At 42.4% G+C, this 16,676-nt stretch overlaps 1 protein-coding gene across 4 annotated transcripts in view; it reads right to left on the bottom strand.

The window, feature by feature from the left end:
* The window catches only part of GALNTL6 (polypeptide N-acetylgalactosaminyltransferase like 6), a 935,360-nt gene extending 919,128 nt beyond the window's left edge, over positions 1 to 16,232 (bottom strand). For 2 of the 4 annotated variants that reach the window (XR_012158633.2, XM_073341635.2), the window contains exons 1-3: positions 15,438 to 16,232; positions 14,978 to 15,100; positions 14,046 to 14,356 (exon numbers count right to left, since the gene is read on the bottom strand). Coding sequence is in view for 1 of the 4 variants with exons in the window: in XM_073341635.2 (XP_073197736.1) it covers positions 14,046 to 14,198 (153 nt within the window). In the remaining 3 variants the exon portion in view is untranslated. Of the gene's footprint in view, positions 1 to 14,045; positions 14,357 to 14,681; positions 14,800 to 14,977; positions 15,101 to 15,437 lie in introns of those variants that run through there. The other 2 variants (XR_013635712.1, XR_013635713.1) reach the window with 2 other exon arrangements.
* Between the last annotated feature and the right edge of the window lie 444 nt (positions 16,233 to 16,676).

Genomic DNA, 16,676 nt, shown 5'->3' with positions numbered 1-16,676 from the left:
CATGTCAACCAAAGACAAGGGAAAGAGTTTACTGGACTGGTTCCACCGCCCCTACACGCTGCCCAAAAAAAAAAAAAAAAAGCATCCCATTAATTTTGAGGGAAGGGCAAAGATTTATGCTGTAGCTTATTTTAGTCAGCCTAGTCTGCTCCGCCTGACTGGCTGCGGGTGAGGTGGGGTAGGTGTGGGAATCTTAATTGAGAATTTCCTGAGTTCCTTTTCTGAGTAAATTATCAACCTTCAAATTCACTTTTCTGCAGTGTTTTTTAATGTGACCATTCAAACATGCCCCTCTCCTAGGCCCCAATCCAGCAAAGCATTTAAACGTGTGCTTAACTTTATGAACATAGAGTTATATCACTGAAGTCAATACATGCCTAAGTGTTTTGCTGGATCAGGGCCATAATGTAGCTATTTTTTGACATTTTTATATAGCTGAGCTGTTCTTTTTCTAATTTAGGTCCCAATTCGGTACTGTGCTCCCTGTGGACAGACACCTGAGCCCACAATAGCTCATTGACTTAAATGGATCTCTGTATGGATGCAGAGGTCCACATACTCTGAGTTCAGTGCAGGATCAGGGCCTTAGATTCTTCATGGGGAAAATGTTTTGGATTATTTTTAGATTTTTTTTCCTAGAAAAAATTGTCAACAATTAATTAATCTAAAATAGACAGGGGAAAATGTTAACAGGATTTGTATAATAGACATACATAAAATTTAAATTGGACTGTAGTTTAGATATAGAAAATAGTCATTTTATCTTCAAAATTATACCCTTCTGGGTAATATCCGTGCAAAGAGACAGGTATCAGATTAGCCACAGGAGGACTTCCTCTGGTATACTGAATTCAACATAAAAATATTGTTAGGTGCCAAAAGTAAAAGTAATAAAAGTTCTATCATTTTAAAATGAGACTTTTTAAGATCACACCAAGATGTACAGGCACGCAAAAGTAGATATAACACGTTTTCCTCCTTTAACTGCATTTTTAACTATTTATACTGCAAGTGAAATTCACCCCTGTACAGACAGCCAGTAGACAGAACTTTATACCATTTAAGCTCTGATTTGTGACTGCCAGGCAGGCTAGGAGTCACTGGATCTGCATTTATATACTTTCAAGATTCATCTGCATTAACATTCTCTCTCTCACTCACTATCAAGATACTGATTCCTGACTCCAATCAGTCCATGATGCCAACTTTCAGTACCCATTTGTTAAATTATCAAACAAGCACCTTTGTGCTTTCTCCCATAATACCTTGCAGGCTGGGGGAGCAGCTCTCCATAAACATTGCCAAAACTATCTCATTTTCCTGCTTCAAAACTTTCCTTTTCCATGATGCCTGCAAAAACCTGGCAATGGTTAGACCACTGGTACACTGAGATCATAGCCTATCATGCTGACCAATATTGTCTCATTGTTTCCTTCTATTTCCCCATCTGTCTCTATCTTTTATCTCATCTTATACTTAAGTTGTAAGCTCTTTGGGGCAGGAACTGTCTTTTTGTTCTGTATTTGTAGAGTGTCTAGCACAATGTCTGGAGGTCCTAGGTGCTTTGATACTACAAATCAATAAATAAATAATTTTGAAGGGATGTTCCACATGAAAAAGGCTGGAAGTTTTAAATATGCAAATATCAGTGAATATTCTATCACACTTGGGGAGGAAAAACTATTATTTCATTAACAGAGAATCAACACTTCTCTTAGTAGGCCACAGGGTCATCAAAGATCATCACAAGTTACTCCATTCTCTATAGGGCCCCTTGCAGGTCAGTAGACAGAGAAAATGAAGTACCAAGTAGTAATGGAGCTTCCACTACCCAGCTTCCACTATACCAGTAATAAAAAGAATATAAGATGGCTCTTTTCATGGAGATGTTTGCTATGGGACATAAAAAAATAGGGCATAAAGTGATGTTTTCACTCAACTTGCAGGTTCCCTGTGGTGCAGGCAAGACTACTTTGTAAAAACTCTGTAAAGATTGTTCCTGTTTTCATGATTTTCCTTGTGGCTTACAATAGTATCTCATATTAGAATATAAACAACAAATCCAAGCACAATAGAAAATAAATTACTGCAAACATTCTGGACATTTGGTAAAATCCCCACTAATTTTTCTACAAATTTGTGTAAAACTATCCCAGCATATTTCTCCAAATGCCCTGTAGTTTTCTATATTCTCTGGCTATTGCTGAGTTCTCAACAGCTGCCATATTTGCCTATACAGCCCCTCGGTTATCATTATCTCACCTGGAGCTTTACAAAATGCTTTGGGATAAAAAGTGGCTAGGGAAAGCGGAAGCATAGACTCATTGACACACAAAGTTGTAGTAATTTAACTAAAGGTGTGACTTAAAACTGTATGTGCATACTCTTACATTGCTTATATCCTGTATCTTAGAGAGAAAGGACAAACTAGAGAGGAAGGCTATTTGCATTGGACTTCAGAGACCCAGACTCACTTCTTTGCTCTGCCACAGATTTCCTGTGTGCCCTTGGGCAAGTCAATTAGTCTATGCCTCAGTTGTCCATCTGGGAAGTTGGGACAGTAGTAGTTGGGACAGAGGTGTTGTGAGCATAAATACCCTAAAGTGATTGTGATGTGCTCAGATACTCTGGTGATGGGGATCATATAAGTACCATAGACAGACATATCAGTTCAGCCTGCCCAAGCTAACCTGACATAATCAATTTGAAATCAACCTAGGTGTGTCCACGTAGGAGTTTGAACCAGCTAAATTAAACCAGTGTAAATTTGCACAAGACATTAGATTTAGATGCAGTGTTGGTGATGGAGGAAAGAGCAGGAGCTGGAGGAAAGAGCAGGAGCTGGGAGAACAAGGTGACTTCTTTAATGACCCCTGCCAACCTACCTTCCTTACCTGCTTCACTCATGACAAAGCCCTGCTCACTAGTGTACTGCTGGGAGAATGGAGTAGCCAGTGCACCTAGGGAGCTAACTTAAGTACCCACTCATCTCTGATCTGTTCTGCTCTTGTGCAGCAGAACATTGTGGAACACAGGCAGATGCTGGACACCCAGAGAAGCACAAAAGTTGAAGCACTCTTTCCTATAGACTCTCCAATGTGGAGAAGTCAGACAGACAGACTGGGGAGGGGGAGGAAAAGAGAGAAACAGTGGAAAGGGTATGCAAATAATAGGAGGAGGGGAATGATGTGAGAAACTAGGGGCAGGGGAGGTGGGGGAAGAATTCAAGCCAGTAGGAAAAGGATATTCTAGCAACCAAAAGGAGGGAGACTTGGAGGTGAGAGAAGGATTTAAACAAATAGAATAGGGGTAATAGAGGAGTTTTCTAGCAAATAAGAATAAAGAGGAGTTACTTGACTTGTATAGTAACTTGAGTTCTTCAAGATGTGTAGTGCCTATCTGTATTCCATTATGGGTGCATTTGTGCTTTATGCACCTGAGACCAGAAGATTTTTGCTAGCAATGTCTGTTAGTCCATGCCTGTGCCCTTCTCCTTCTTGTGCTCCAAAGAGAGGACATATGGCATGGTGCAGAACAATCACCTCTCCAGTTTCTTCTCTACCATGAATCTTGCATAAAGGATCCAAAGCAGAGAGGATGGTGGGTGGGTAGAGGAATACACAGAGGGACCACACATCTTGAAGAATTTCAGTTACTTCATGAGGTAAGTAACTTCTCCTCCCCCTCCAAGCGATAGTCCCTGTGTATTCTGCTGTAAGTGACTGACAAGCAGAGCTAATTAAAGGAGGGTACGAGGACTTCTGTGGTATCGATGACTGGAGGGCTTCTGTGCCCAAAGAAGCATCAGCTGAAGAAACTTGCAACAGGGTGTAATGTCTCATGAAGGTACAAACAGAATGCCATGTTGCAGCTTTACAGATTTCAGTAAGAGGAACATCTCAAAGTGAGATTACCAAAGCAGCTTTGGCCCTAGTTGAGAGTCTAAGCAATTTCCTAAAAGATTTTGTTCTTTGTAGGTAGAATGCCAAACCTTGATGGATCAGCTCACCTACCTGTCTAGCTGAGGTGATGGCGACCAGAACCTTCACAGATAGGTGGATCAAAGAACATGAGGCCAGTTGTTTGAATGGAGGTCTTGTTAATTCTGAAAGGACCAGATTGAAGCCCCATGATGGAGTAGGTTTCATTATAGCAAGGAAAGGCTATGATCAGACCTTTCAGACACTGTACATACATTGTACAGTGGTTGTAAATTAGGGAATGCCGGGCAGAAAAAGCTGTTGTGTGTACCCAGATCTAAAGTCTTTAAAGAAAGGATATATTAGAATATCTATATATTCTAAACACAATGGGGATGTTAGAGAGTCATCAGATAATATTGACCCCAGACAGAACCTTTTCCACTTCTCTACGTAGCACTTTCTAGTGGACTCCTTCCTACTGTAGTTAAGAATAACCTCAACCATTTGTGAATGTGTCCTTTTTAGAGTCAACACCCATCCAAATACCAGCCTGTCCTGTGATGGGAAGTTGTACTGAGATGCCTGACCTTGCCTGTCCTAAGAGAACAAGTCCAGGGACATCTGAAAAATATTGGGCAAGCAGAATGGTCTAGACCATCTGGGAGCAATCAGGATGACCAACACTCCGTCTAGTTTGAGGCATCAGCTGTCCCAACCAAATGACTAGGAGTGAGTCTCCCTGACCTTGAGCTCCTCTGGAACAGTAGATCAAGCATTTTCAGTCCTCTTGAGATGCAGACAGATACTAGGATGGAACACGCCCTCCCCCCAAAATTGGGAAAATATGTCTATACTATGGAATCATGTAGCTCCCATTCATGGTCCTTGGAAAACTGTCCGTTGAGGCTGCCTGCCAATGTGTTGTGTATTCCTGAGAGCTGCACTGCCAACAGAGTGATCTGGTGGCAAATATACCGGTTCTAAAGATTGACAGTTTCTATACATAGAGGTACGGATATCATACCCCCTTGTTTGTTGACGTTGAATACTGTAATCATGTCTGACATCACCTGACTATACAAGGTCTGTATGAATGGCAGGAATCGCTTGCAGGCTTCACGGACTGCACACAGTTATAGTTTTATGTGCATCCAGGACCCTTGAGAAGTCCATGTCCCTTAGGGTGGAGTGCCTATCTAGATAAGCATATAGCACAAGGAAGCACTGTGATTAATGTCTTCTGAGGCAGGGGGCCTTGTTCTCCCACCAGGCTAGAGAAGCTTGCATTGTGTGTGGAAATCAATGCTAGCTTTTCCATACTGTGTTTGCTCAGCACATATACTGTTCAAAGCCAATCCTGGAGACAACAAACGCAAAGTCCCATGAAGGGTGTCACACAGGTGCAGGAAGATATGTGACCTAGGAGAATAAGAATGAATGGATTGATGTCTGTGGGCTCAGCTGAAGTTGTGTGACAAGTTCTTTATAGATTGGAATCTGTCCTGAGGAAGGTATGCCTTGGCACTGATAGAGTCCAATATTGCCTCAATAAAATCTAGTCTATAGTCTAAAATGGACTTTTGTACGCACAAAACTTTATGCAGATTCCCAGTGAACTCAGAAGATTGACCAAAGTTGAGGTTGCTGTCAGTTCCTCTTGATGAGATCACCCCCTCAGTAATCAGTCATTAGAATGAGCTGCTACGACAAAGTACTTTTGTAAATATCCTTGGCATAGTTGCAGGGCTGAAGGGAAGCACGTATATTGATAATGGTATGAACATACAGTGAACCTTAGGAATCCTCTGTGGGAGGAATGGATGTCTATATAGAAATAAGCATCCTTCATACTGAGAGCTGTGAATCAGTAGTATTTTGTTCAGTGAGGAAATTACTGAAACTGAACCTCAGTTTGCAGATACAGTCATGGAGCTATCTGAGATCCATGATGAGACTCCATCTTACCTTCTTTTTGGGGATGAGGAAATATTTTGAGTAAAAATTCCTTTCCCTGGTATTACAACAGCACTGCCTCTATTTCTCACAGATGAAGCAGAGGATCTAGTTCTTGACTGTGCATCCTTTTGCAAGAGGCGTCCCTGAAGAGGAACAGGGAAAGGAACTCTATAGTGTAGGCAGTATGAATAATGTCAAGTACCCATTTGACTGTTATCAGACAAGCTTGGAAGAAAAGAAACAGATGGCCATCAAAACTGGATATTATAAGTTTGGGTAGATGGACATGGTATCTGGAGTGGTTCACAGCTCTCGGAAATCCGAAAGTGTTTCTTAGTGGCAGGTTAGCGTTGGAAGGAGGAAGAAGGGGAAATGTGTTTGTTTTACTGCAACTTCTGTCATTTCTCTGGTGATTCATAAACCCTTTATCATTAAAGTGTTGAGGTGCGAGTCATGGCTTATATGGTTCTGGCCTGTGGAATTTCCTCCTTGTTGATGGAGTATAGATCTCTAGTGAGTAGAGGGTTGCCCTTGAGTCTTTCAGTAAGTGTAACAAATCAGTTCTCTTCCCACTGAACAGATTGTTCCCTTCACAAACAAATTCTCCACAGTAGGCTGGACTTCCTTGGAAAATCCTGAGGACTGAAGCCACAATGTCCTATTCATGACAATAGCTGTTGCCATCAAACAGGAAGTTGTGTCTGCTGCATTGACTGAGGTTTGAAAATGACCTGGCAGCTTGGAACTGTGCTCTGTCCTCCTGCAGGAGCTTGTTAATTATTCCAAGTTTGCAGAATTTACTAACAAAGTTGCATTTAACAATTAATGCCCCTGACAGAATGTTATGTGGAACTATAGGTTGGATGAAGCAAAAACTTTCCTCATCAACAGGTCCAACCCTTCAGCTCCCTTATCGGAAGGGATGGATTTTGGCTAATATTGCCTGTTTCTTTCAGAGACTGCTTGGCCTAAGGAGTTCAGGGCAGGGCATGTAAATAAAAATTCTGCTCCCTTGGCTGGTACAAAATATTTATTTTCTGTCCTCTTTGGAGTGGGACTACATGTGGCTGGAGAATGCCAGACCACCCTGCCAGATTCTGAAATATCTTCATTAACAGGCAGTCCCTTGCTAGGTCCCATGTGCTACAGAATGTCGAGGAATTTGAGATGTCTCCTGCATTTCCTCCAGGAGAAGGAGACAACCTTAATAAGTCTTGGAATTGCCTGTAATCAGGAGGAGAAAGTGAGGCCAGCACAACCACCTTATCGGGGGATGATGATGATGATAACCCCATCAGTTCCGATTCTTCTTCCCCTTCCATTAGTTCCTAAGCAGGTTCAGATTCCTCTCTCTAAGGAGAGGAATGTCGTGATTTCTGACAGGTTGTTCTGACACAGGATAGCATATGTATCGGTCACATTGTCCTCATTACAGCCATTAAGGAGGGTCAAATGGTGGTTGAGGTGGCCCTCATGGAATAGATCCCACACCATTGGTCCCAACATGGGTGCACTGTATTATTAGAATGGAAAGGATCCCAAGAGAGACTCTAAATCTTATATCTTGACTAACCTCCTGACTCCTCCTTACTGCAGGCAGTGATGGTCTCTTGCCCATTTTTGATGCACCTGAGGAGGAAAAGATAGATCCCACTTCCATGGGTGGTGTTATTGGAATCACAGAACTTGTGAGATCATTGCTGGGGAAGATATCAGGGAGCAACTCTCTCTTTTGTGCCACCCCTGGTCTGGTAGTATCGATCCTTATGAGGATTGAATGGGAGACTCTACATCTTGGAGGATGACAATATCCTCATTGGTACTGTATCTCCCTGCAGGCTTGTGGTGGCATGGAGGACTCCTGTCTCTCTGTCTGGAAGAGTCAGCATTGTAAGAACTTTCAGCGCCAACAATTCCTTATCATAGTATGACTATACAATAGTTGGAGGGGGAAGAGCTTGATACTTCTCTTTCGTCAGTACCATGGATGGTTCCATTCCAGCAGATGGTGCCAGTCTCAAATTACTCTTGCTCTTTAGAGCCAGGAGATTGGTACTGTGTCTCTTGTGAGTGCCTCAGCTTCCTTTTACCAAGGGCGCAGAATCTCACCCAACTTTAATAGCATTGAAAAAGGGGTCATCTTCTTGAAAGTGGACCTAGAGGAGGATTTATTTAATCATTGAGGAGTATGTTTTCTACCCTCCTAATGTCCCTGTGTGAAAGAGAGTCTTCAGGTCTACTCCTCTTGGCCTTGGAATCTCAGTGCCTCCACCTGCAGTCTGACCCAGATCAAACTGGGGCCTCATAACACGATCCATAAGATATCTTCAAAGTCTACACTCATGGACTTGTTGAGTCCTGCTGCAGAAGGATCAGCAAACCCTGCACTTCAAGAGGATGTGAGTTTCCCCAAGGTAGTAAGAGGCACTTCAGATGGTTACTGACAGGGAGGGCCAGGAGAGACAATTCTTGAATCCCAGGCATTCAGGTCACCCTGTTCAGAAGAGAGTGTGAGGGAGAGAGGGAACACCCAAGCCCTAAGCTTATTTAAACTAACTAGGTACTAAGAAATAGCTAAAACTATCTAAAAGTATTAAAGGAACTTTTTACAATTTTAACTGTAAATAAGCTGAAGAAAGTATCAAGTGCTGCAGACACCGAGTGGTTCCATCGGCAGCGGAATGGAACTGGAGAGTCAGTTGGTCTGCATCGCCCCTTATGGCCTTGGTTCGGAGCAGTAGGGCACAGGCATTACGAATGGATATTACTAACAAATCTTCCAGTCTTAGGCACATGGAGCGCATGAGCATGCACAATGGAATACATGAAGACCATCACTTGAAGGTGGGCTCTTACTTTACCATGTTACCTTCTCCACCCCACCTCTCCCTCAAAAAACAAACAAACAAACAATAAAAAATAACACAGTAATTTTCAACATGTACCTATCTTTGGGATACCTTGACTATGAAAGGCATTACAGGACATTCTATCCTGTGGAATAATTTTTCCTACATTAAAGAATAGTTGCATAGAATAAACATGGATAAAACTGTATTACAGGTGCATAAAAGTGTTACAAAGATACCATTTGTGATAGACTGTCCCCCACTGATGGGGTGCCACCTGATGTACTGGAGTCCCACTGAGCCCGCCCATTCCACCAGCCTGGGGTCCCTCACCCTGTGCTTTGCCAGGCCCTCAAGCCTCCTCTAGCACACAAGCAAGTAGGGACACACCCATCTGCAGAATGACACAGACACTGAAATCAGCTCTGCATGGGAAGAATCAACTAAGGGATTGCCCAGCACTCAAGTGCCCTCCCCCTCTGTGGTACAAATCCAAAATTGTATTGTCTTGCTCTGCACAGAAAACTGTGCAGCGTAAGCTCATGAAATTCACTCCTTCCCTCAGTGTGGACGAAGATATGCACAGCTTTTTGCCTCCAGTTATGAATTTCACAAACTAGTTTAGAGAGAACCAAAAAAGTTTATTAACTACAAAGGATAGATTTTCAGTGATTATAAGGAATAGCAAACAGATCAAAGCAGACTATTTTAGTAGATAAACAAAAACTGCAAACTGAGTTTAACACACTAGATAGGTAGGTTATAAATTAACAAATTCTCACCCTGAGTGATAAACAGACTGGCAGAGTCTTAAGGCACAAATTGCCTTTGGTTTCCCAGGTTTTCATACACAGGCTAAAGATCCTTCTAATCTGAGACCATCACTTTCCAGGGTGTTTCCAGGTGTGTTGTTGCAAGGACAGTGAGGTAGCCTCATGATCGCATTATCCCCCTTTTATATCTTCTTCACACTTGCTGGAAAGCTCTTTTGCTGAACTGGGTCAAACGGTTCCCATTGTGTAGTGCTATCTCTGAGAGGTCTCTATTGTACACAGTTCCTGGGGTAATCCTTGTGCCTGTGTGCATTTCCTCAATAAGCCATGAACATTGTTTGGCCTTTTCACTGTTGTACCTGAAAGGCTGCTTGTGGGTGTTTTCAACCTCACATGTTTCAGTAACACATACATAGCCAAACTTCATAACTTCACACACAACAATAACACATATAATGCAACGAGATATTAATGTCTAGCAGATCAAGACTTTTAGAATGATACCTCACAAGCTATACTTTCTATAAAACATACACTAATTTCATGGCAGAGGTGAATACTGGGGTGTCAGGGTGTCACACCATCCAAATTAAATAGCTCTGTTTTAGCACTATATCATAGTGGCTACAGGAGTAAGCAACAACAAGCACTCCAATAAGAGAAAATGAGAAGTGAAATTAAAACAGTGAATCAGAGTAGTTTAATATCCAAACTCCTTTCCTTGGGCAGGTGATAAGAAGAGATCAGACAAGACACTTAAAATAATGTATATGAATATTTCAGTGACAAACAATACAAAGGAACAGAATGAATGAGTTACAATAAAGTAACGCCAACTGTAAAAACTGTAAATAGAACTCAAATACACCATGATGTGCTAAAGAATTAACAAGGCCATTAAAAAAAAAAGAAAGAAAGACAACCTGGTCTATTACATGTATCTTGTTTCCATGGTATAAAAAGGAAGACTGATTTATAGAGAGTAAAAGAGAAATTCAGTTTCATTTTTGAGATTTATATTTAGGGTTTCTTAATTGCCATTTAATTGTTAAACAGGATTTTTAGGGAGAATTTAATATTCTTTCCTGTCATTTTAGAACCCTTGGTCTGTGCCACTGTGCCTTTGGAGTCTCTGTTTAAATACTTGTGATGATAATTGATCGGTTTGTGTTTATCAGCAGAGTGATAAAGCTACCAAAATGTAAATAATCACTCCAGAAAACTACAAGAGACCAGAGAAATAAAACTGTATGAAACACTCAAGGATTAGTACTGCATATAAAATTAATGCACAATGACTAAAGTGATGATATACTCCGAAACAGTGCTGCCAGTATCATATTTCCAAGCTGATTTTCCATTTCCCTCTCATAAGAGCAAGCTTTGATGTTAACAATAGCTATGCAAGACTTCCATGATACAAGACTTTCACAATGTGATCTGAATAAGTTTAAGGATGGTCTACTAAAATTCTATTAATTATTATTAGGAACTGTAAAATCATCATTTCACTGTAACATAGTCTATCAGCTCAGGTATATAAATACCACAGATTTTCCCCACATGCAACCATACCATACAGCAGGGCCTCTTTCCTATATATTGATAAAAACAGACACCTCATTTAACCATGTGATCCATTTTGAGTAGTTTTGTTGCCTGCTATTGTCATGATGTCAATGCTTCAGTCAGCCCACTATCATTCCTCGCATCCTATTCTGTAACTAGCAGATTCGTAAGGTAAAAATGGTTGACAGAACCTTTATTCACCAAGTAAGTTGGAAGATATCTTCTTTAAAAATTCACTGGTAATTTTTATGCAATATATAGAGTCAAAGTGCCATAAAACTATACCGTACCCTCCAGTGAAGGACAGCTGATGCTTATTCAACATAATGTTAGCCTAATTTTAACAAAGTAAGATATCAGCTCTATAACTAGTACAGACAATGTCAAAATATACTATAAAAAAGTTGGACACATGTTTTATTCATGACAGCAAGCGTCACTCCTGATTCAACCAATTGTTCACCTATTATTTTAAGGTCATAATTCTCTCTTCTTTCCCCCTCTTCCCAATCATATCCATGTTGTACAGTAACAGACTAATTTTTCCAAGTTATACATGCTTTCTCTGACATCACAACTAAAATACATCACAGCTAACTTTTTCGATATCGTACTTAATTAGGCTTAAAATTAACTTGCAGCATTCATTATTGATCAGTTTAGAATGTTAATATAAAAAGTCTGTAAGAAATATAGTTTCACGGCTAAACAGTTATTCTCTTTGTACAGTTATTAGAAAAATGGGTCAGCAGATTGTTAACATTGTTTTACCAATTCTCTTCCCTGAGATTACCTTAAAATATAAAGCAAAAAAGAAGATTGTAAGTATTTAAGTTGTTTGATTCAAAACTATCTGAATCCTTTGTTCCTTTTGTACACCTTTGTCTATAATATAGCATACATTAAATCATGACATCAACTGGACGAGTTAAATGTACGGAAGTAACATTACTCACCTCTACTTCAACCTGATGTTCTTATTTGTTATGACATCTTCAACAATGAACCTCACTTATGATAGTGATATTGGACTGTAGGCAACTGAACAGATCCAGATCGTTTTGTAAAGTTGAAGTCAGGGCTGAAAGTTTCATTGCCAGGTTTTATTGTTTTTACCGTTCGTTTCCCGCAGTCACATTGCTGTTCAATTAGCATTAGAAATAAAACTTACTCAATTTTAAAGTTGCTAAAATCTTATTAATAAGACTCATTAGCTCTTCACACATTCCACCAGCTGATCTCTCAGAGGTGGCAAGTTCACTCTTGTAGTATTTGGTTTTTTTAATTGTTTCCCTTTTTTTCTTATACATGTTGCTCTACTTAGGCTGTAATCTCTAAAACTGGAAAATATATTTCTAGCCATGATTTTTTAGAAAACAGAAACTGTTTTTGTGCGTCAGTCATTGAAAGGTTGATTTCGCATAGAACACCTTACCTTCCTTAAATCACCAGCTGAAGAAGAAACTGAAAAGATTTTAAAGTGGTTTTTTTTCCCCCCTTGTACACTACTGATAGCCACCAATCAATATTTTAGACTTTCTTTCGAAAAAAATATTTCTAGCTCCTAATAATCTGAGATCCAATGTATTTTAAAAAAATCTGTAAAGACAAAGGATTCTGCAAATAGAGGAACTGACATTGATTTCCTATTATTATAAAGTAGTATCTTCATTCACAACATTTTACAACTATACATAATAGGTATGGTAATGTGAAGAGTAAACTTTAGTAGTAGCAAAACTCTTTGATTGTTAGTGACATATGTCATTGTTCAACTGAATAGGATGACAAATACATTCAATATGTGCAAATTGTACGATGTATATGGGTGATGACCCTTGAAATTAAGAATATTAATATACTAAGATGATACATGATGCTATCTAATAAACTCATATCAATGCTGTGGAAATGGTAAACAAGCTAAAAGATCAAACTAAACTTTTTTTAAAAAATAACCAGCCTTAAAGCATACCAAAGATTACACAGTGGAAACACAGCAGTGTTATGCAAAAGAAGTAATTATGTAATTTAAGAGCAGTTAGTGATTAAAAATATTGAATTATAACAACTCTCAATATATATAATTTAATGAAAGTCTTATTGAGATTTATGAGCAATATATAAATCTAATTAGCTGAACCATATTAAGAAAAAACAGGTTATAACAACTGCTGCTAATAATAACTATGACTGAAGGACTGTACTTTTGAAATATTTAAGTGCATATTATGACATCAAACACACAGCCTGATCTCTGTATACATTATCTACAGTTGTAGCAGGCCATATTAACAACATTCAGTAGAAAGGAGAAGACTGACAGTCACTTCTTTAAGTTTCTAGTAGAAAAAGTAAAAGCAGTTCCTAGCAGGAGAAGAACAAATGACAGTTAACTTGATTGGATGATGAGCAATTTTAATAGACACACTGCTGTATTTCCTTCTAGGAGGCAACATTGACTGCATGCTGGCTAGATGGAAGTTCTGATGTCTGCACTTTTTGTTTCCCCCTAGTGAATATTACAGAGTTTGGGGGGGCAAATTTAGCCAGGATACAGCCACTGGACTGTGCCTGTCTAAATCAGAGTGTGCATTTGGTCCCAGCTCTTTAACATTACATAGTCAGATTTTGTAACCATTCATGCAAGTGTTCTTCTGAGAAACTTAAATCCATAGATTAATTTGCCTTCTACAATATCCTCGCTAACGTTTTTTGTATAATGCATGCTTTCCTTTTCTCCACATTATATTTACCATTTGGGATATCAAAGACGTCATCAAGCTATTAAATATAATTTGGCATTCAAAGCAATCTCAAGTTAAAAATGACACATGAGCATCATTAAGTGCAAACTAGCTTTTTATAGCAGCCACGGATCAGGCTAAATGATGCTTTTAAATCTTAATGGTTGGTTACTTAGCAAACAAAACTATAACTCCCCCCCCACACACACACACACACACCTCACTCACCTGCTGCTCTCCTGGCTCTGGGGATTTCACCAGGTGCTTATCCTTGTACAAAGACCACAGGCCAATATTAGGCAGGAAAATTAAAGCCACCATGAACAACAACGTCATTTGCAAAAATCTCTTCTGTTTTCTCTTCATGGCAAATGGCAGCATATATAGAAGAAGAGGCGCTATTCCTTGCACTCGGGGCCAGTTTCCTTTCCCCTCTGTCTCTCCCCGTCACCCCGAAACTGGGAGTCGGTTAGAAGAAACTTTTGTTACAAGCCTCGAGTCACCACCAATCCGCGCAGTTCACAGGGCGAGTTTGTAACCTGCGGAACAAACGCAAACACAGATTCACTTAATTCCCCCACAAATGCGACTGAAATCATCGCCCATCGGCTGAGGCTTTCCCGAGGAAACTGTGAAGCACATGATCGATCCACGTTATTATAAAACAAGAGAGTAAATATGATCGGCAGATAGACTGATCAGAAGTTACTGAGAAATCGATACGACAATAAATGGTTTACGGGAAATTGGGTGGGAAGTGGGGGCCACGCGCTGGTCAAAGCACGCAATTCCGCAACCCACTGATCAGAGCGGGACTGCCAGGGAGCAATTTGCAAGCTCTTCCTCTGCGAGATGAAATGCTACCTCTGCCTCTAGCAGGAGGAGATCATCTCCCCCATCAGAACAGCTGCTTCCCACCACGAAAGAAATCCGGAGCTACAAGGTGCAACTCCAGCTGGGACCGAAGGAGGGAACAGGAACTCCCGTTTGAAAGGCGAGCTCTGAACTCCTTGAACCAAACACACACCCCTCCGGAGACGGCCTCGGTTTCCCCTCCTCGCCCTCAAGCCTCAACTGCACTTCGTGACAGAGGGAAAAGAGCCCTTGAAGGAGACAGCTGACATCATTACCAGCAAAATACCAACTAGTCTGAGACTTACCCTCCCCCCTTCTAGGCACTGTTAGCGTATTGCAAAGTGCATTCACCACCGCTCGGTCTCTCTCCCTCCCGGACAATATTTTCACACTCTGATGCGGTTCGTGTTACCATTCTTCTCCTGGGACTGATCAAGCAGAGAAGAAAGAAAAACATAATGAGCTCACCAATTTATTAAATAAAAAATGCGCAAAGGTGCAAAGCTCTAAGTGTGCAGGAGGGACTGGCGAGGGGATGATCAAGGGGGATGAACAGCTCCCTCCCGAGCCACCTCCTCCAGCTCTCTCTCTCTGATGGCTTTCAGCTGAGATGTGAGCGGGTGTACAACATGTGCACGGGATCTGAGCGGGGGGGAGGGGGAAATCTCTCCCAGCTCCAGTTTAAACAAAGCCGGAGGAGGCGCAGGATAAAACCCTGGATCTCTAGGCTCCGTTCCTCCCGGACTCGGCCCACAGCGCCCTCACCTCAACCCAACGGCTCCGGGCCACAAGGAAGGCGCTAAAGGCCAGTTGTTTCCTGGGCTCTTTCTCGTCGCCTCCTTCATGATGGGTTCCCGGGGAGCAGCAGCTGCGAGCTGGCTTCGCCGGAGAGGAGACCGGGAGGAGGGTGGGAGGAGGCGGGGGGAGAAGAGGGTTACTTGGCACAGAAAGCTGCTCTTCCCGACGCCTTATTAGTGGGAGCAATTCCAGAGCCGGCCGGGGCAGGTAAAGCGTCCGGCTCCTGATCTGCTCCGCCCGGCTCCGCTCCTGGCCGCAGAAGCCGGGGGCGGCTGGCGCTTCTCGCCTCCCTGTGCTGGAGGCGGCAGCGGGCCCGGCCGGGCGCGCCCCGTGCAGCCCCTGGCTGGTGCTGGCGGTGGACGCTGGCGAGGCTGGTCGGTAAGGAGCCTGGCGCAGCAGGCCGAGCACTTGCATGGCGTTAGCTGCGGAGCCGCGCCACCTGGGAGCCAGGGAGAATCCACCCCACCGCCGAGCTCTGCGCCCCACCGGCCTCCAGGGGGCCGACGGGCTGGGCTGGGACGGCAGCCCAAACCCCGCGGGCCCGCAGCGGCGTTGGCGGAGGCACCGCTGGCTTGGCCAAGGCCGCCGGGGCCGCGGCGAGAAGCCGGGAGGCAGCATCTCAGGCGCGTTCCGGTAATAAAGGGGCCCGATCCATCGCTGGGGTGAGCGCGGGGAGCCTGCGGGGGCCGGGCCCCAAAGTGTGGGCTTTCGTTTCAGTCCCCTTCTGCACCTCCCCGGACTGAAGTGCGCCCGTGGTGTCAGTCACCTTCCCGGAGGCTCCTCTCCCTAGCCCACCCCCTCTTTGTTAGCCTGATTGGGGGGGGGGAGGGGGGCAAATGGGGCGAGAAGCTGCTCCTAAAGCATGTTGTCCTTCGTGTATGTTTATGCCAGCCACCCAGAACGTGAGCAAACCTGCTTTGCCTACGATGTAAGCCTTTGAAATACCACAAACCTCCAACCTGAGTCAAACATTCTTGGTTCAAGTTTAGCTCAGGCAGGAATGTGGAAGGGGGATAGAGACTTTAAATAGGGCTCCGTGCATAGAGCATACAGTGTGCCAGTCTGCCCTTGCTATGCTGGTTATTAGAAATTCCTCCCCATAGCTGAGGAGGGTGGGTATTTAAATTTAAATTACATGAAAAGAGTTGCAAGCCTCCGCTCCCCACCCAGATCAAACAGGACTTTCAAAATCTCAAGGCCCATGAT

Source organism: Lepidochelys kempii, chromosome 4, assembly GCF_965140285.1.
Source record: "Lepidochelys kempii isolate rLepKem1 chromosome 4, rLepKem1.hap1, whole genome shotgun sequence".
Classification (NCBI taxonomy): Eukaryota; Metazoa; Chordata; order Testudines; family Cheloniidae; genus Lepidochelys; species Lepidochelys kempii.
This window is presented reverse-complemented; position numbering and strand designations above follow the sequence as displayed.